General features: G+C 50.9%; 6 protein-coding genes across 12 annotated transcripts, besides 2 other annotated features; 3 read left to right on the forward strand and 3 right to left on the reverse strand.

The window, feature by feature from the left end:
* Positions 1-406: 406 nt before the first annotated feature.
* Positions 407-3,071, forward strand: Naa30A (N(alpha)-acetyltransferase 30 A). 2 transcript variants are annotated; one of them, NM_001272199.2, is made up of 4 exons: positions 708-830; positions 888-1,515; positions 1,591-1,836; positions 2,080-3,071. In NM_001272199.2, the coding sequence occupies exons 1-4, from the start codon at positions 793-795 to the stop codon at positions 2,242-2,244; spliced, it is 1,077 nt and encodes a 358-aa protein (NP_001259128.1). In that variant the 5' UTR covers positions 708-792; the 3' UTR covers positions 2,245-3,071. The 2 variants fall into 2 exon arrangements, with proteins under 2 accessions (NP_726727.1, NP_001259128.1); NM_166878.3 differs by having other exon boundaries at positions 407-1,515.
* A 101-nt stretch (positions 3,072-3,172) lies between these two features.
* MTPAP (mitochondrial poly(A) polymerase) lies at positions 3,173-7,658 on the reverse strand. Of its 3 annotated transcripts, NM_001272200.1 has the most exons (4): positions 7,445-7,658; positions 6,523-7,378; positions 3,476-4,421; positions 3,173-3,399 (listed from the first exon to the last, which is right to left on the reverse strand). In NM_001272200.1, the coding sequence occupies exons 1-3, from the start codon at positions 7,545-7,547 to the stop codon at positions 3,542-3,544; spliced, it is 1,839 nt and encodes a 612-aa protein (NP_001259129.1). In that variant the 5' UTR covers positions 7,548-7,658; the 3' UTR covers positions 3,173-3,399; positions 3,476-3,541. The 3 variants fall into 3 exon arrangements, with proteins under 3 accessions (NP_001259129.1, NP_569904.1, NP_996325.1); NM_130548.3 differs by having other exon boundaries at positions 3,173-4,421; NM_206602.2 differs by lacking the exons at positions 6,523-7,378; positions 7,445-7,658 and adding an exon at positions 4,476-4,600 and having other exon boundaries at positions 3,173-4,421.
* Positions 4,854-6,444, forward strand: Tsp2A (Tetraspanin 2A). 2 transcript variants are annotated; one of them, NM_080298.4, is made up of 2 exons: positions 4,854-4,980; positions 5,570-6,444. In NM_080298.4, exon 2 carries the CDS (start codon positions 5,581-5,583, stop codon positions 6,313-6,315), a length of 735 nt encoding a protein of 244 aa, NP_525037.1. In that variant the 5' UTR covers positions 4,854-4,980; positions 5,570-5,580; the 3' UTR covers positions 6,316-6,444. The 2 variants fall into 2 exon arrangements, with proteins under 2 accessions (NP_525037.1, NP_001188523.1); NM_001201594.2 differs by lacking the exon at positions 4,854-4,980 and adding an exon at positions 5,386-5,420.
* Positions 7,659-7,923: 265 nt separating the features above from the next.
* On the reverse strand, positions 7,924-12,282 carry CG12773 (uncharacterized protein). 3 transcript variants are annotated; one of them, NM_001297844.1, is made up of 7 exons: positions 11,554-12,282; positions 10,955-11,499; positions 10,587-10,788; positions 10,295-10,529; positions 9,646-10,227; positions 9,403-9,581; positions 7,924-9,338 (listed from the first exon to the last, which is right to left on the reverse strand). In NM_001297844.1, exons 1-7 carry the CDS (start codon positions 11,787-11,789, stop codon positions 9,179-9,181), a joined length of 2,139 nt encoding a protein of 712 aa, NP_001284773.1. In that variant the 5' UTR covers positions 11,790-12,282; the 3' UTR covers positions 7,924-9,178. The 3 variants fall into 3 exon arrangements, with proteins under 3 accessions (NP_001284773.1, NP_001259131.1, NP_569905.1); NM_001272202.1 differs by having other exon boundaries at positions 8,188-9,338; positions 11,557-12,282; NM_130549.3 differs by having other exon boundaries at positions 8,188-9,338.
* Positions 12,283-12,314: 32 nt separating this feature from the next.
* On the forward strand, positions 12,315-14,774 carry CG11417 (uncharacterized protein). The gene has a single exon (NM_130550.3). It carries the CDS (start codon positions 12,396-12,398, stop codon positions 14,709-14,711), a length of 2,316 nt encoding a protein of 771 aa, NP_569906.1. The 5' UTR covers positions 12,315-12,395; the 3' UTR covers positions 14,712-14,774.
* Positions 14,775-14,788: 14 nt separating this feature from the next.
* On the reverse strand, positions 14,789-15,902 carry png (pan gu). Its single transcript, NM_058144.3, has one exon. It carries the CDS (start codon positions 15,832-15,834, stop codon positions 14,959-14,961), a length of 876 nt encoding a protein of 291 aa, NP_477492.1. The 5' UTR covers positions 15,835-15,902; the 3' UTR covers positions 14,789-14,958.
* A 233-nt stretch (positions 15,903-16,135) lies between these two features.
* Positions 16,136-18,692: part of a mobile genetic element that runs on past the window's edge.
* Positions 17,546-18,692: part of a mobile genetic element that runs on past the window's edge.

Raw genomic sequence — 18,692 nt, forward strand, 5'->3', positions numbered from 1 at the left:
TCTTTTCCGTTATGTACAGCACACCCTCGCAAAAAGGCACAAGCTGACGATCTAATTTGGCAAAAGTATTGCAAATACAAATAAGTTAACATTCCAAAGTCAGAAATTAAATGGCAGCTATAAAGAATATAGGTATGAGAATATTACGTTTAAAGATTGTAATAATATTACAAAGATCAAATCTAATCAAATATCAAATATATGAACATTTGCGATGTAAGGTGCATGCCAAATATAAATTTGATAAAATCAACGTAGTTTTAGATTTTATTTAATATAATTTTTAAATATTTTCATTAATCTTAGCTGTTAATTTAATAGTAATAATATCAATTGATAATTCGATAGCCGATAGTCACAGTTGGCCGGCGATGATTGTATCGATAGTATCGAGTGCCAATCGATTGCTGTTACAGCTGTTCGCGCATATGTGTGGGTGGGATTTATTCATAGCAAGGAAAATTACGAGTTTTGCGGATATAGGATTTTACATAAGTTTGCCATGCACACGCACTAGCGCCACAAATCGAGATCGGATTGATCGATCCGGAACTCCGAATATCGGAAGCACAACAAAGAGGACGGCCGACTGCCCCATGTGTGCGTGCGCGAGTGTGTGAGTATGTGCGTGAGCGTGTGCGTGTGCGTGTGAATGAAAAACCATCAACTGTGAAAATATAACCAAAAATAAGTCCGAGGCACACGGTTGCAGGCGAGGATTACCAGTCCTCCCAGATAAGCCCCGGAGGAGCAGCAGGTTCCCTCTTAGAGCCAATTCCGTCGCTTTTCAGAATGGCGGATGCCCAGGCAGCGGCGGCCGGAAAGAAGAAGTACAAGAACAAAAAGAACTCAGCGGAGAAGAACCCCAATCACAATCCAAATTCCAGTGGCCAGGTGGAGGCACAGACACCCAGCAATGGACACGTTCAGCACCAAGAGGAGGAGGCGACGGAAGACCAGGAGCCAGCGCAGGAACTCAGAGGCCTGCTTAAAAAGATGCACCTTTGCAATGGCCATGGTCACAAGGAGCAGGAGGCTCGGCCGCTTGGGGAGGTCGTCAATGGCCATGCACATGGGCACAGCAACAACAATCACATTCGCTGCACAAGCGGCAGCAGCAACAACAACAACAGCACTCACAACAACAACAGCGTGGACAGCAGCAACAACAACCGCAAGCAGCGAAGAGAAGGAGGCGACGGCGGAGGATCGGATTCGAACTCCCTCAAACCGGAGGAGAAGCCCATAACAGCCACAAGCAAAACCACTGCCAACATACACCCAACCACAACGACGGACCCAAAACCAAAAGTGTCGGAGGATGTAGCTGTGGAACAGGGAGTGCATGTGGCGACGGGGAGTGGCCACAGTCGGGAGCAGGAGAGGAAGCAACCGCCCTCCGACTATGCAGAGGGGGCCACGCCCACCATTACAGCACAGCTCCAACTGCCGGAACCTGCCATTTCAGCCGACGAGATCGTATATAAGGAATACGAGGCTGAACACCAAATGCATGTGAGTACCTCCAAGTATGACCAAGTGCGAACTGTGCGCAACACTTATCTAATTCCCCGCATATCGAACACGCAGGACATCATGCGACTGATCCAGGCGGAGCTGTCCGAGCCGTACTCGATATACACGTATCGCTACTTCATCTACAATTGGCCAAAACTCTGCTTCCTCGCCTCGCACGACAATCAGTACGTGGGCGCCATCGTGTGCAAGCTGGATATGCACATGAACGTGCGGCGCGGCTACATCGCCATGCTGGCCGTGCGCAAGGAGTATCGCAAGCTCAAAATCGGCACCACGCTGGTCACCAAGGCCATAGAGGTAGGATGTCTGGGGCATCTTTCCCTTGCAATAAGTTATAAATCGGGTTGCATGTAATCGATGCTCGATATGTGTGTTACGGAACAATTATGTGTTGTTAACTATGGATGAAATTGCCATCAAAGCTCACCAATGGCTCCTCGAGCCTCGAGGTATACTTTCGGGCACATTGGCGAGGGATACATACCAACTACCTCTCTTTCTGTGAAAACTTATATCACACTGCAATTTTCCCATTTGCAGGCAATGCTGGCCGACAATGCCGACGAGGTGGTGCTTGAGACGGAGATGCGTAACCAGCCGGCTTTGCGGCTCTACGAGAACTTGGGCTTCGTGCGAGATAAGCGGCTGTTCCGCTACTATCTTAACGGGGTGGACGCGCTGCGGCTGAAGCTCTGGTTTAGATGAGTGGACCCGGCGGCTGCCGTTGAAATTGTTGTCTAAGTAGCCGCCGAAGATGTCGAGATCTGCGCTCTGCGGAGGACCAGGGCGCTCCCCTCGTCCTGGGTCCTGGCCAGCTGGCAGCTTGTATCGGCGCCCTCTTTTTTGTACCTATTTAACTAGGAAGCATCGTAGCATCAGTTTATTTTCTCCCCAACTCACACCGTCCCTTGTCTCTCTTTCATTTGTAAATTATTTTATTATGTAGCAGCAGCAGTACGAGCAACATCTGCTACATATGCAGGAGCAGCACGAGCAGCACACAACGGACCCGAAATTTGGTTAATTTTACAGGAGGCAATTTTGTATGCAATACGTGATTTACATGCATAAAATTAAGCATTAAAGTCGTAAGCAAGCAATTAGTTATGTACATTAAACAATCTACAAAAACCAATCTAGGGAATAGACAACAACATGAAGCAGCAGCGCAGCACACGCTCATCGACGCCCATTTACAAAGCTATAAACATAGTATCAAATTTTGTAAAAAGATCAATCAAAGCGATGATCGCGCAAGTCGAACGATAAACTCGATCATGTATATCAAAATAAACGCAATTGGAACCAAGAGCTGAGAACAGACACACAAAAATGCAGCCTCATATGCATACTTGTATACAAACCTTCAATGGGTGGATGGCGGTGGTCCTCGCGGCTAAGAAAACTCGCCATCTGGTCTTAAGTAACCTCTCTGTGCTCTCCAGAAACACGTAACACGTAGCGATAAGGATAAAGATGTGGTGGATCCCGAGTAACATTGAAAGAACGCAATAAAATCTTCAACAAATGCGAAAATCCTGCCTTCTGTTCTTTAGTTTAGCACAACTTGGGGAATAGCGAGCTTGTTTGGAAGTTTGTGTGGTGTTTTCCAATTGAGAAACTATATGCCAGTACGGTATTTTCGTTTTATTATCATAAAAAACAGAATTATAACTACTCGAACTAGGAAAGTATGTCTTACGGATAACTACTCATCCACAAAGTCAAATAATGACTGCTTCCTTCGGCTCTTTTTGACGTGCCCCACCGATCTTTCCCTGCCCTGCCACACTTGGTCGCATTCGTCAACAACAATCGGTTTCAATACTCAAAGTCGGATCGATCATGGACTTATCCTAACTAGCAGGAGGTTTTAAAGTATGAACAACATTCAATTCAGCCAACGGCGGCTGCCCTAACCTTAAGCTGGACTCACCATGAATGTGAAGTTGTGGCTTATCCTAAGTATGTATGTACATGGGCGGTGTCAGTCTCGGAAACATCACCTGCTTCGCCGTCGATTATTGGGACTGCTCGTCGGAACTGAGCTGCCTGATCCGCGCAGCTGCTTTAGTTCGGAGCGCGTAGCAGCCTTGATGCTCTGCACCTGCTGCCGCACAGAGGCACTCTTGTAGGTTATGGCTGGTGTGGGAGGAGTTGAGCTGGACGTTGCTCCCGCCTCCTTCTGTTCGAAGAGATCGCTCACTTCGACCATGCGCGGCTTGAAGAACATGTTCGGCCGGATGACGGCCTTTTCGGGATGCTTAAACAGGTTCAACAGGCCGCAGGAGAGCTCCTGGCCGTCGCCCTCCGGAACGGAGGCATTCTCCACCTCCGACTCCAGAACCCAAGCCGCGTTCCGCACCTCGATGCGCAGTCGTTCACACTCCTCCAGGCTAACATTTTTGCTCACATTTAGCAACTGCTCCAGTGGGTTTACGATGTACATGGCCGAGTGATCCGGCTTGGACAGCGGCTTTCCCTCGTTCAAAGATATCGCACGGTTGTGGAAGTCGAACTGCGAGTAGAACTCGAAGAACTGCAGCAACAACTCGCTCAGCGAGCTTTGGTTTCGACTCCTGAAGCCCAGACGATCCACATTCCGGGTGAAGGTGCAGTTGATCCCGTCCTCGGTGACCCGCGAGTCCCCTGGCTCCGCCGCCTTGGCCAGCGCTCCAATTGTGGGAAGGATGGGCTGGCGCAGCTGCTGCAGGAAGAACATGACCAGGCAGGTGAGCGAGAAGTTGCTGATCCAGCGACCAGGCGAGGGATTCGTGAGGCCGCAGGTCTGCGCCCAGCGCCGAATGGTAAAGGTCAACGGCCGTACGCGCGGATCCATTTCACCGAACATGTAAAGCAGTTCCGACATATAAAAGCCAGTGCTGGAAGAGGGATTGCGTTTAAAACCATCTTCTTAAAACATATTTAATGCCAACATGCAATACTGATCGCCCCAAAGGCGGGAAGGTAAAAACGGGCGTGGCCTCGTTTAATGAGACAACCAGCGGTGTGTAGCCCGCTGACCCCCACCAATGGCCGGATATGCGTGCAGCGGGTACTTATCAGGGGCGGATGAATGGGATGTGAATCATGGCCATCGGCACGCCAGGGAAGTCAGTGCCGCGGAGAGAACTGATTCACCTGCTCACCTGCGGGAGAGCAGCGTACCATTTACACATATACACGACATTTGGCAATCGCCACCTGCCGCTATCTTATCTTATCGAGCTGATGAAGCTTTCTTATCTAAGGCCGCTCTCCCTCCCCTGCCTGACTGTACGGCCCCACTAGCCTGGATGTTGTCACCGCCGCGTATCTCAGCCGAGCCGCAAGTCTGGTCAAAACGATTTCAACGAACGAGCCCAACGGACATCTGTTTCTAGTCCGCCACTGAGCTAGCTATTTTTTTCTTCCGACCCCACGAGAATCGACCCAAGCAAGGTGAATCCTAGTAAAAAGTGCCTACAAATTCCCATTTCTACGAAATGATAAATGGATGGTCCATTTTTTTTAAGTGCTATTGAAGAAGTGTTGAATTTCGGTATGGGTACCACACCCAAAAGACAGTTTCCCAATGGATAAACGTATCTACACAAAACGTCTTACAAAAGTTGATTTTAAGTGATGCTTGGAGGATGTTACTCAGGTGCACAGGGATACGCCCGCAGCTCCAGTACCTGGCCCATTTCAATACTCTTGAATAGTTTGGTGTTGCAATTGCTCGTATTAATCATCTAGTGCGTGGCTGATAACGCTATTTGCTAAACACAGCTCCGATAAGGCCAACGATGATACAGTGAACGGCGGGAAAGGGCGGGGAGAATCAACCATAAATGCCAAGCAACATCGTGATTAATAGGCGCGACCAGGGCGAGCTTTTGGTATGTGACTCAATGGAGCTCCTCGAAAATGAGCAAGGATCAATGCACCGTCTAAATAGTGCTTCTATCAAGTAGCGCCTCCTTTGTCCTGGGTTTTCAGATCACGCACTTGTCATCATCCACCTAATGATCCTTCTCTTGCCTTGCAGCTTCCGAAACGATGGGCATCGGCTATGGAGCCTCCGACGAGCAGCTGGAGAAGCAAATTGGCTGCGTGAAATACACGCTATTTTGCTTCAACATCGTGGCCTGGATGATATCCACAGCGCTGTTCGCCCTAACCGTCTGGTTGAGGGCTGAGCCCGGCTTCAACGACTGGCTGCGCATCCTGGAGGCACAGTCCTTCTACATCGGCGTGTACGTGCTCATCGGCATCAGCATTGTAATGATGGCCGTCAGCTTCCTCGGCTGCCTGAGCGCGCTCATGGAGAACACCCTGGCTCTGTTTGTGTTCGTGGGCACCCAGGTCTTTGGGTTCATCGCCATTGTGGCCGGGTCGGCGGTCCTATTGCAGTTCAGCACTATCAACTCGAGCCTGCAGCCGCTGCTGAATGTATCGCTGCGCGGCTTTGTGGCCACATCGGAGTATACGTACTCGAACTACGTGCTGACCATGATTCAGGAGAACATAGGTTGTTGCGGGGCCACCGGGCCATGGGATTATCTCGACCTGCGCCAGCCACTGCCAAGCTCCTGCCGCGACACCGTCAGCGGCAACGCCTTCTTCAACGGATGCGTGGACGAGCTGACCTGGTTCTTCGAGGGCAAAACCGGCTGGATTGTGGCTCTGGCCATGACGCTCGGCCTGCTCAACGTCATCTGCGCGGTGATGAGCTTTGTGCTTGTGCAGGCGGTCAAAAAGGAGGAGGAACAGGCCAGCAACTACCGCCGCTGAAGACCAGCCTCGTTAATTTAGTTAGTAGCGACAAGTGACCCTTCGATAGATCTAAGAATTCATACCCAGTTCGAACAATAAGTACAATAAAGATTGCGACCCTCACAAGGAAAGGTGTCTCAGCGGACGGGAATCACAGATTGCTTGCCAACAGACAGACGAATGGTGGTATAAGCAGGCACACAGCACTTAGCACATAGCACTTACAGGTTACTCATGGAGAGGTCCACCTCCAGGTCCAGATGCTCATGGTGGTACTTGATGATGGGCACCCTCGCCTGCAAAATACGTCTCACATGGCACACGCCGGGCAGGAACAGATGCAGCATATCTCCAAAACATTCCATGTGCCTTTGCGTCTGCGAGCGTCCGTTGCTCAGGTTCTCCTTGGTGTGGTACACGAGTCGCGAGGGCACCGCCGCCTCCAGTGGGATCTTAGCTCCCATATCGCTGTCAAAGCGCAGGATGAGGTCCAGGTCGCAGCCCATTCGCCCAAATCCGTTGACCGACGAGCCAAAGGGCTGTGCCTGGGCGGCGGGAAACATGCCGGCAATGGCCTGCTGCACCTGTAGGGCGGCTAGAAAGCGCATACGGATTCCCAGCTCATTCAGGCGCGTGTGCTCGTACAGCTGCTGCACCTGCTCTTCGATGTCCGCTGCACCACGTAAGAGCCCCAGTAGGTGGCGCTGATCCACCTGCCGGGTGCCGTCCAAGGATAGCAGTGCGGGCGCTGTATTGGCAACTAGCTTGGGGCTCCGTCTGCCTCCTCCCGCTGCCCGGAACCACAGAAAGGGAGATCGCACGGGCACGCCGCTCAGCTCGCCATTGGTAACGCCCGCTCCGATGGCAGCCGCCGCCTCGTCCGACGTGGCGTACTCCAGCAGGATGTAGTGCAGGGTCTCGTCCTGCCGCACGCAGTAGTGGTGGGCACCCATGATCGAGCCGAAGCTGCTGCAGTAGTTATACAACTCCTCATACGACTTTTCGGAGCTCACCTGGACCACAATGCTGCACTGGGCCTGTCGCTGATGACGGCCAATGAACTCCTCGTAGTTGGGCCTGCCTGTTGGCGAACATGGACAGTGGTAGTAATATTAAACAGAACAGATCTCGGCCAGAATCGGCTCACCTGCGTTCCGTCCGGGAGAAGCCGCCTCTGAAGCATTGTGCTTTATGCAATATGTACGCCAGAGGCTCAGCTGCTGGGCGCTGCGTCGCACTAAGCTGTTCATGGCGGGCTTGGGGTGTGGGCAGGTCAAGTCCTAGGCCCACTTGGTGTGGGTGATTTCGGATCTGGAATTTAACCGAATATTGTTGGGCTGTATTTTTGAGGTTAGGTCGAGTTGGTTATCGGTCGCGTTCGCTGGGTGTGCAGCCCTGGTCCCAAAACCGTGGCTTATTTTAGCATTCTTAAGAGTTAGATGATAACAAAACATATCATTTTGCCATCCTAAGCACATTATAGCTCCACTTTCATTTAGGCAATCACCATTAGTGCAGAGGTTTTTGCAATGCCAATCTTCCAAAAGAAGCTTATGCATCCCTGAAAATCTATCGATTACTCTAGGTGGCGCCAAACTCAAAAGTTTGTAATTTCATAAACTTTTTATTTCACGTCCCAGTTATTGTGTTATTATTGTTATTATTACATGCGGGTTTTGCCGTGGGATGAACGGGCTTCGTAAAACTAGGTTTAATTAGACTAAACACGTACAAAAGGGACACGATTGGGTATATTTTTTAAATATACGTTAGTTAGTCATCTTCCTAACACTCCTGGATCGGTTACATTAGTCAATCAACGTGAGGTGTATATATCGGATATATGCGAGTGATATATATACATATATTGGGTGTATATAGAGTGCGGTTATTGCTGATATCGTATGCCGAGTGAGTGTACGCGGGTACAGGTTTATATATATTATCAATTAGGACTGTTATTGTCCACCGACATGGTAATACAGGATTATAGCTTAGCTTAGGTGTTGTTTGTGTTATGTGGCTCATTCTTGTGTTCTGTAACAATTTCATTGTGCTCTGTGTGCTGTGTGTGTTGTCGTCTTAAATGCAAGGCGCCAAATCATCGAGTTTGATTTCTGGTTTTGGTTTCACTTATTATCTCAGTATCACATATGTCTCCTCGAAATGCGTTCTGTTTTGTGTGCGGAACACTGGAAACATATCCATTTAGCAACAACTTATTCGCTCTCAACTAAGGAGTAATCGTTGAAGAACTACGAGAGCAAGGAACACATCGAAAGAATGCGAAGCTTAAGAATTAATACATTAGAATTAATAATTAGAAAGTGCTCTGAGTTGTTGTGTGAGTGTCCTCTGAAGTTGGGTGTGTGCGTGTGGGCGAGGCGTGGACACGGGGATGGACACGGTGGTAAACGCTGGACTGGACAGCTGTGGTCAGAATGGAGCCTCCGCAACTGAAATGTGCTCTGATTTGGCTGACCTCCGAACGTTTTAACAACTAGTAAAAAGCTAAAAATCAATACACTATCAACATTTTCTTATCTAAGCACTACATCGTGGGAGAGTCCCAGTTAAAATGCGTCACAGACTCCAAATTTTGTTAAAGCAAAACGAACTAAGACCGAGTTTGGAATACTACCATCGTGACCTCAGCTGTCGCTATCCTAACTATACATCAAATACATTCGTACAGATTTACAAACACACATAGGGTTAAGTTTAGTTCGGCTGCCTCGCCGGCTCTACTTCACTTTAGTTAAACGTAGTACTGCTTAGCGGTAGAGAAATGCACTCGACTATTGCTTTCCACAGCCACGCCGCCTGCCCCGTTGCCCGGCCCGCATACAGGTGAACCTGTGCTCTAGACCCTGGACTCGGTCTAGATGTCATCTATGAGGCGACCCTCGATAACGGACGAGTGGTGGTAGTTGGGCCGCGGACGGAAGTCCTCGTTCTGCTCGTTGAGCTGCGTGGGTGAGAGATCAACGCCTGGGCACGAGGGTGTCACGACTATCTGCTCGTACTCGTTCATCCGTTTGCTGTGCATCAAATGGAGCGAGATGGCAGTTAGTTGGATACTTCAGAAGCGCCAAGCAAACTCACCCGAAGCACCGGAATATGACGCTCTTCAGCCAGGCGAAGAAGTTAAACTCCGCAGTGAGACCCGGCTTCACGGCCGGATTGGCTGTGCCCACATAGAACCATACGACGAACACCACCAAGAAGCAGGTGAGGGCGTAGTACCAGTTGACTAGCAGCATAACCAGCAGTTTAGTGAAGGCCTGTGTGAAAGTCATAAATGAGTAAGCTTTCCGGAGAAGCGTCGTCTCCTTTATGCAGACGTACCCCCAGCAGAGAGGCCCAGCGATTACAGTAGCCGGAGTACCAGTTTTTCGTCTTGGAGTGGATGGGCGGACGGATCGGGGCTATCGGTTCGGCCTCGTCGCCCTGGTCCTGTTCGACGCCGGCCTGCGCGACTGCCTGCTCCACGGCCAGTGTGGTGTCCGCCTCGTGCCCCGTTCTCCGTTCCGAAGACTGGGCCTGGTTGGAGGTGCTGGGACCCTCGTTGTCAAACTCCAGGGGCACTGTTTGGTGCAGCGGTGAGTTCTGCGGACTCTGCAGGTTCTTGTGGCGCACCCGATCAGGGAACAGGAGGTCCAGGTCGTTGCCCGTGTCCGAAACACTGCCGTAACGGCGCGTCTCGTAGCTGGGACTCGACGCCTGGATGCGGAAACGCTCCTCGCGCTGCTCCTGAATGTCGAAGGTCTGGGCCAGCGCAAAGTAGGCGTAGTCGATACAGGCATATGTGAGCAGGAAGGGCATGGTCACGATCGGCGCCAAGAAGTTGATGTCTCCCACGATAATGAAGGTGACAGTGACTAGGGCCACGATGGCCATTGCGTATAAAGGCACTTTGTTGGGACCACGCTAGCAAAGATTTCGAAAAGTTGTGATTACGTTATTTTCCTTATCTTATTGTTCAACTGGTACTTACACCCTTTCCCAGGATATCGATGCCCGGAATGACGCTCTCTTTGGCGATGCTCTGAAGGACGCGCGGAGTGCCGTACATGGCGCCCAGGCAGGAGGACATGCTGGACACATAAATGCCGGCCAACAGCAGGAAATGCACGGCAGACACCTTGACAGAGATCATGTAGTCAGTATACAGGAAGCTTCGTTGGCAGGTGGCCCCCAAAAACAGGACGAACACCAAGTACAGGAACGTGCTGCAAAGAAATCAGATGTCAAGAGCTACTGATTTCCCGGCGACGTGTAAACCTTACGAGGTGCCAAAGGCGGCCAGGGTGCCATTGGGAATGTCCGTGGACGGCGCGCGCAAGTCGCCGCTCATGTTAATGCCCGACAGCACTCCGGTGACGGTGGGAAAGAAGACGCCGAACACACGGAACCAGGAGTAGCCGTCGTCGTACTTTGGCCATAGGTTCTCCACGAAGTTTCCGCTCGCCCAGCCATTAAAGCCGCCACCTGCAAATAAAACCAGATTAATAGCTTGTTGGCATAAAATCTTTGCAACTTCTTTTGAATCATATTCCAACTAAATTCAACAGATTATTTAAAAATGCCATAATCTACTTAGGAAGCGATTAGTCACTGGACATGGCTAACAATCGCATATGAATAATGTACTCACTGGCCTCACTAGTGAAGCTGCCCACCATGAAGTCCAGCGCCGAGATCAGCAGTATCATGAGCAGTATAAACTGAAGCTTGATGACCCACTTGACGCCGGCCACGTTGATGCAGCCCAACAGGAGCACCGCTGCCGTAGCGAACCCGCGGATGGCCCACTTGCTGCCCTCGAGTCCCACTAGTCCAGCCATTGATTCGCCAAATCCCATTACGTTAAGGGCGCATCCCACCGCCTGGCCAAAGCAGTAGAGCAAACCCAAGGCGCCTCCGAATCGGGAACCAAGCGTGTGGGCTATGAGAAAGTACACGCCACCGCTTTCCACACGGCACCGCTCGCAGATACCGATTGCCGAGAGGACGCTGACGAGAGCTATGACCACCGTGCAAAAGATGATCAGCACCGCGTTCAGAATGCCTGCCTGTGCGACGATCCATCCGGATCGCAGGAACACGATCACTCCAAACACGTTGATTAGGCAGGAGGTGAACACTCCGTCCCAGGTGCCGAATAGCACGGGCTGGGAGATGAAGAAGTTCGAGCGCCACCTGTTGAGTAAGAGGCTTAGGATCCTGGCCAGAAGGGTTGCCTGATTCACTTACCACGGCTTGTCGCCCTGCTCGCCCGCAAAGATCTCGTTGGCCCCGGACGCATGGTGGCCACCAGCCGCGTACGTGTACTCGTTACCTAAATCCACAAATCCGCCGGTGTTGTTGTTGGTCCGCTGGCGAAAGCTGGTCACCGCCACATCCCCGTCCTCGTCGCCGCCAAGTCCAAATCTCTGCCAGTCGACAGTGCGTCGGCCGCCGTTGCCATTGCCCTCAGAGCTATTAGTCATCTCCGCTCCGCTTCGCACCGCACACTCCGCTCCACCCCGCTTTTCCCGTACCGCTTTTGGCAGTTGTTTGCTGGCCTTGTTGTTGCTGCTGCTCCCGTGGAGTTGAGCAGTTTTTGCGTTGTGCTGTTCTCGCGGGTTATCTGACGACTACTCGGGCGTAATCGCGGCAATTAACTGATTGCTATTTCTTGGCGTTGCGCTCCCACTGCTACACCCAAACATCCAAACGTCCAAGTGCGAGCACATCCACGCAGGCAGCCAGTGGAGAATCCTCTGAAGATCGCAGATCCGATGGAGGTGCTGCAGGCGCTGGATTCGAGTCACTGGCGACCGAAGCGGGAAACGGCGGGCATCGTCTTGGTCGCACTTGAGTAACTGTAACCGCACTCAATAAACGCTCAAAAAGCTAAATAAAAACACTTGCTTATTGGTAAACTACAAGAAGTCGTCATCGATGACTTTTCGGTGGGCTGCGATATGCGTTAGACGATAGGCCGCCTATCTGTTTCTAAGTTCTATCGCTACCATCCGATATCGATAACCAAACCGGTGTGACGCGCCGCACGTGCTTACGTTTTGTTTGTATTTTACTGGGCTCCTCGGGAAATGGGCAAGAAGAAGGACAAGTCCGGGAAGCTGGACAAGCAGACGACGAAGAAGGAGGCACCGAGCTCGTCGCAGGCCAACATGGGGAAGGCAGCTGGAGCCAATGATTCGGAGAACGGAATTTGGCAGGACTCTCGGTTCCAGCACCTGCTGACCGATCCCCGATTTCGCGGCGTTCCAAAAGTGCAGCGAAAGGTCAAGATCGACAAGCGTTTCCAGGGCATGTTCACGGACGACAAGTTCAAGGTGAAGTACACCGTGGACAAGTACGGCCGCCCGGTCAACAAGAGCAACGCCGAGGACCTCAGAAAGTTCTACGAACTGGACGAGAACGAGAGCAGCAGCGGCGAGGAGCCTGCCAAAAAGGAATCCGATCTTGACTCCGAGGCGGAGGCAGAGCAACAAGAGCGGCGCGCCGAGGAGCGAGCCATAGCCAACTTGGAGAAGGAGGAGAGCAACGATACTCTGGAAAGCGATAGTTCCGAGGTGTCACAGAGTCTTCGTCAGCGCCTGACCAACCCAGAGATAGACTACGCCCGCGGAGAAGGCCGCCTGTATACCGACTCCTCCTCAGACGAGGACAGCGATGATGAGGACGAGGGTCCAGAACTGCAGATAGACCACGTGTGGGGCGAACTGGACAACGATGCCGAGCACACCGAGGAGAGCACCCGCCGGCTGGCTGTTTGCAACATGGACTGGGACCGCATCCGGGCCGAGGATCTAATGGTCATGCTCAGCTCCTTCCTGCCGCCCGGCGGTAGCATTCTCAGCGTCAAGATATACCCCTCAGAGTTCGGGAAAGCGCGCATGGCCGAGGAGGAAGTGCACGGCCCAAAGGAACTGGTGGAGCGCGTGGAGCCAGAAGACGACTCCGATGAGGAGCTCGTACGCCAGCAGGACAGCGATGCCGAAGAGGGGGAGGACTACCACATGGAGAAGCTGCGTCAGTACCAGCTAAACCGACTTCGCTACTACTATGCTGTCGTCGAGTGCGACAGCATAGACACGGCCGACAAGGTATACAAGGAGTGCGATGGTATCGAGTACGAGAGCTCCGCCACGCGCGTGGACTTGCGCTTCATCCCGGACGACACCTCGTTCGAGGAGGACACGCCGTCGGACGAATGCTTCGAGCTGCCGGATGCCAGCAGCTATAAGCCGCGACAGTTCACCACCACGGCGTTGCAGCAGGCCAAGGTGGATCTAACCTGGGACGAGACGGCGCTGGACCGTCGTGAGCTGGGTGACAAGCTCTCCAGCGGGCAGGTTGACAAGCTCACGGACAAGGAGCTGCGCCAGATAGTAGCGTACAGTAGTGAGGAAGAGGATTCTGAGGCAGAGGAATCCCCGGCGGAGGAGGCTGCTCAAAAGGCGGTTTCAGAGGACCCACAGAAGAGCAAGCCCAAAAAGACTTCTAAGCAGGAACGCATTGCCACCTACAAAAACTTGCTGGCCGACATCCTGGAGCAGGAAAAGAAGGAGAAGGAGCAGAAGTACGAAATGGAAATGACCTGGAACGTGGAGCCCCAGCACGAAGAGGCACAGCCGGAGCAGCAAGCCCAGGCCGAGCTCACGCCCATCGAGAAGGTGATCCAGAAACGCAGCGAGAAGAACAGGCAGCGCAAGGAACAGCGCCGCCAGCGCCAGATCGAAGCCAGAGGAGGCGATGCCGGTGAGGACAGCGATGAGTCCATGGTGCCCGATGGCATCGATTTGAATGACGCCTATTTCGCCGAGGAGTTCGCTAATGGAGACTACGCTCCCCCTAAAACGAAGCAGGACAAGAAGAAAAAGAAAAAGAAGGGAAAGGACGATGGAGAGGAGGACGTCGAGGCGAAGCGGCAAGAGAAGGAGCTTGAGCTACTGCTGGACGATGGCGACGGGCGCGACGAGAAGCAACACTTCAGTCTGACCAAAATCCTCAAGAAGGAGGAGCAAGAAGCGAGCGGTTCAAAGCGAAAGCGTCGTCAGAAGTTAAAGAAATCGAAAAATCAGCCGCAGAATGCGGAGAAGCTGGACGACGACTTCCAGGTAAACCTGAATGATAATCGCTTCAGTGCCGTTTACAAGTCGCACGAGTACAACATCGATCCCACCCACTCCCATTACAAGCCCACCAAGGGCATGCAGCAGATCATCGGCGAGAAGTTAAAGCGCAGAAAGGAGCAGGGGGAGGGCGGCGCTGCAAACGGCGATGCGGATGGGGATGAGCAGGTAGCCCCCAAGAGGAGTAAGCAGCAGCTGGAGCAGAACGCCCTGGTAAAGAGTCTGAAGCGTAAGATCCAGCTGCAGCAGCAGGGCCAGAAGCTTTAGAGGATTAATGTTACTGTACAATAGGTGAACAAATGTAAATTAAAGACTACGTTAATGACATTGAGCGAGACTGTTTTGGAATATACATTATATACTGTTTATAGCTGACAGATCCCCTGGCAAAAGCACAGGCGCACACAAAGCACAGCACACACCTTAATTTATCGCTTAAGCTAGCCTAGTTCTTAAGTACAATGAAATATTTGTTGAGGTCTCCTCGTGCTGGTGAGCTGACCATTGGCTTCCGTTAGTAGCTGTAGCTGAAGTAATGCTTGTAGAGGGTCACAGTCATGCCGGCGTCGAGGTGGAAGATGTCTGGTAGGCAGATGCGGCGCTCCTGCTCGTAAACGACCATCAGCTCGCAAACTTGCGCCCACACGGGATCGTAGAGACGCCGGATGAGCTGGCAGTCGAGCCGGGGGCGGACCAGCGCCTGGACTACGGTGTGCAGTAGGGCAGGGGTGGCGTTCTTGTCGAGAAACGCGGCGAAGGGGCTGCGTCCGAGGCACAGCTCGTAGAGGACTAGCCCCAGTGACCACACGTCCGACTTGAAATCCACCTTGCCCTGGCTGGACATCGCCTCCGGGGCCATGTACATGGGCGTGCCCATGCCCGCCTGCAGTTGAGTGCTGGGCGCATGAACGTTCGCGATCCCAAAGTCGGCGATCTTGACGCGGTCGTTGGCGTCGAGGAGCATGTTCTCGGGCTTGATGTCTCGGTGGATGACGCAGCGGATGTGCAGGTACTCGAGTCCCACTACCATGTCGCGGAAGTAGCCCATCAGCCGCTCCTGATTGACTCCCCCGGTGCCTGACGGCAGCTGCTGGATGACATCCCTCAAGGTGCCGTTGGGCACGTACTCCATCACGATGTTCACAGTGCCCGCGTGGCTAAAGGAGCGCAGGAACTCAACGATGTGCGGGTGGCGCAGCTGCGAGATGATGTACACCTCCTCCTTGATCAATCCCAACTCTGTCTTCGGATTCCGGACGATGATCCGCTTCACGCACACCTTCCTCTCCGGCTGTCCGCGCACCTCGTTTTGGTGGCAGAGGAAGACCCGGCCAAAGGTGCCCTGGCCCAGCACCCTTACCGCACGCAGCTTAGAGTCACCCAGTTCCATCTCGAGTGCGCAGAGTTCCGAAAGCGTAATCCGCGATCCCGCCTTGATGTACAGTTAGCCAGCAAAAGCGCAAGCGCGCCATCTATCGATTGCTTCGAAACAAGAGATGCACAGTTCCATCGGAAAAAGCCGAAAACTCGGAACTTCGGAAACCCCATATGAAAATTGCTCATCTGGCCAGCAGCAACAGTGCTCAATGAAAGTAAGTTATTAGAGTCTGGTTAATTAATCAAACTAACGCATCGTGAACTAACCCCATTCAAAAAGTCCATCCATGTGAAAAGTATGACTATCCTAAATTTTTATTTATTTTATTTAACAAAATTAAATATAGTATACAATACTAAACCTAATTAAATTTAATGAGTACTAGCTACGGGGGCCTTCGACTCGAGACTTATGGGTTAATTGCTTTATATAATAAACTTAGCTTTTTGGACAAATTTGTAAATTTTTGAGATATTTTCACAGGATGGGATACTTAAACAATTCGAGAGACTATGTGTACCAAATAAGTGAGATCTAATTGAGTGCAATTGACTGCAGGCGTTGAGAATATGGTCAACGGTGAGCTCGTCCCCGCATAGTTGGCATGTTGGTCGCGCCGATCTCATCAGTAAGTGTTGATGTGTGGATTGGGTGTGCCCGATGCGTAGACGGATAAAGGTCGCGCATTCCCGTTTATGTACGTTCGTTGGTGGCTTGAACATGATGCAATTCGGATTGATAGACTGGTACCTGTGCATGAAGAGTGCCCATTCGGAGAGTTTCTTTTCTTTGAGGTATAACTTGATTCGACTTTTTAGGTCCTTGGAGTTAAACGGAGTGAACAGGATTGATGGTGTAAGCCTCATCTCTTGGGCGGCTTTGTCAGCAAGTTCATTCCCATGAATACCTTGATGACTGGGAACCCAGAGTAAGGTGATTTTTTTTGGGTGAGAACTTAGAATGTGCCTAACTTCTTGTGTTGTGGGGTCATTATGGTTCCAGTTGCGTATAGCGGAAAGAGAGGAGAGGCTGTCTGTGCAGATAACAGATTTTCCAGCGTTTTTGGAAGCGAATTGGCATGCTTTGAGAATGGCGAAAGCTTCGGCTGTAAATATGGAGTTGTAGGACGGAAGCCTACCTCCTGCAATTATTTTACGGTTAGAGTCAACAACCGCAAAAGTAGTTGCGCCGGTGACTTTAGAACCATCGGTGTAGATCCAGTTTTTCACACCAAGATCTTCTTGTGCGCTCATAAAACGTTTTTGGTATTCTAGGCGACCTGTATCCTTTTTGGCAGCATTGTATATTTGAAGGTTTATGTTAGGCTGTTTGGAACCCCAAAGTGCTGGCGATTTGAAGGGCCTCCTGGGCTTAGGCAGGGGAAGGTCAAGTAGCTTGATGTAGTTGGCGCAACGTCTTAGGGTGGATATGCACTTGAATTTCCGTTTTTGTTTAAATATGGCTCCGAAGTCTTTGGTTAGCAGGCAGTTTGACGTGGTGTACAGCTTCGGGATAAGCATCAATGTAGTTTCTTCTACGCGTGATTGGATACTCGGGAGACCCGATTCTGCCAATGTGCACGCTACTGGAGATGTGGGAAATGCGTGAATGGCGCGACGGACCGCTCCGTGATATGGGACTTGTAGCTTTTTTAAGTGTGATTTAGCACACCAACCGAAGATTGGCAGTCCGTAGTCAATTTTAGATAGCATTAAAGCGCGCGTTCGGCATTCCACAGTCTTCGGGTGGAGACGTGTTTCTTTCAAGCTACGAATAGCAAGTTCTAAAAACTACAACAGTATAGTGAAAGTTAAACACAAAGTGTAAAGTGCAGTTTGCACAACTAACAATTATTGACTATAGTAATTATTTACTAAAATAAATAATTATTCCATATTGTTCTGGTAATTGTTATATGTGGACTTAGAACAATGAATCAAAACGACATACGTTCTCAGCGACAATGTGAACAAGACGAGCGCCGGCTCTCTTTACAACGCAACAATGCATACTTTTCTTTCGTCTCACCGCAAATCGGTGATCGAGCACCCTCACCTTCAACTAACTCGAAACTTTTGCCCTCAGCGAACGACAGACCGCGTTCTTGCTCTCCCTCTCTGCCTGCTTCGGCTCACAAGTCGTGGAGCGAAGAGACCGCCTCTCCTACCCCGCTCCTCTCGCAGCGCCAAACGACCGTCCCGGGTAACTGTAACACTGCAATAACGAGTGCAGTGACCTCACTGGCAACTGCCACAACATCAACTTCGTCAGCGGCCCAACTAATTATCGCTGTGCCAGCTGTAAATAATTCAGCAGCACTGACCGTTTGCAACAACAATAATGCACGTAAAGAAGAATCAAAACAAAAGCAGAAGTCGATTTCGACTGTGCAGACTGGCATGGATCGCTACATCCAAATCAAGAGAAAGCTCAGCCCTCAAAACAATAAGGCAGGTAATCAACCCAAAATCAATCGAACCAACAACGGCAATGAAAACTCTGCAGTAAATAATTCAAACCGATATGCTATCTTGGCTGATTCTGCGACCGAACAACCCAACGAAAAAACGGTAGGGGAACCAAAAAAGACCAGGCCTCCACCAATTTTCATACGAGAACAAAGTACAAATGCACTTGTAAATAAACTCGTTGCTTTGATTGGTGACAGCAAGTTCCACATTATCCCACTTAAAAAAGGAAATATTCATGAAATAAAACTACAGATCCAAACAGAAGCAGACCACCGTATAGTGACTAAATACCTAAATGATGCTGGTAAAAACTACTACACATACCAATTAAAAAGTTGCAAAGGGCTACAGGTAGTACTTAAGGGCATTGAAGCAACAGTGACACCAGCTGAGATAATT

This window comes from Drosophila melanogaster, chromosome X (genome assembly GCF_000001215.4).
Source record: "Drosophila melanogaster chromosome X".
In the NCBI taxonomy this organism is placed as follows: domain Eukaryota; kingdom Metazoa; phylum Arthropoda; class Insecta; order Diptera; family Drosophilidae; genus Drosophila; species Drosophila melanogaster.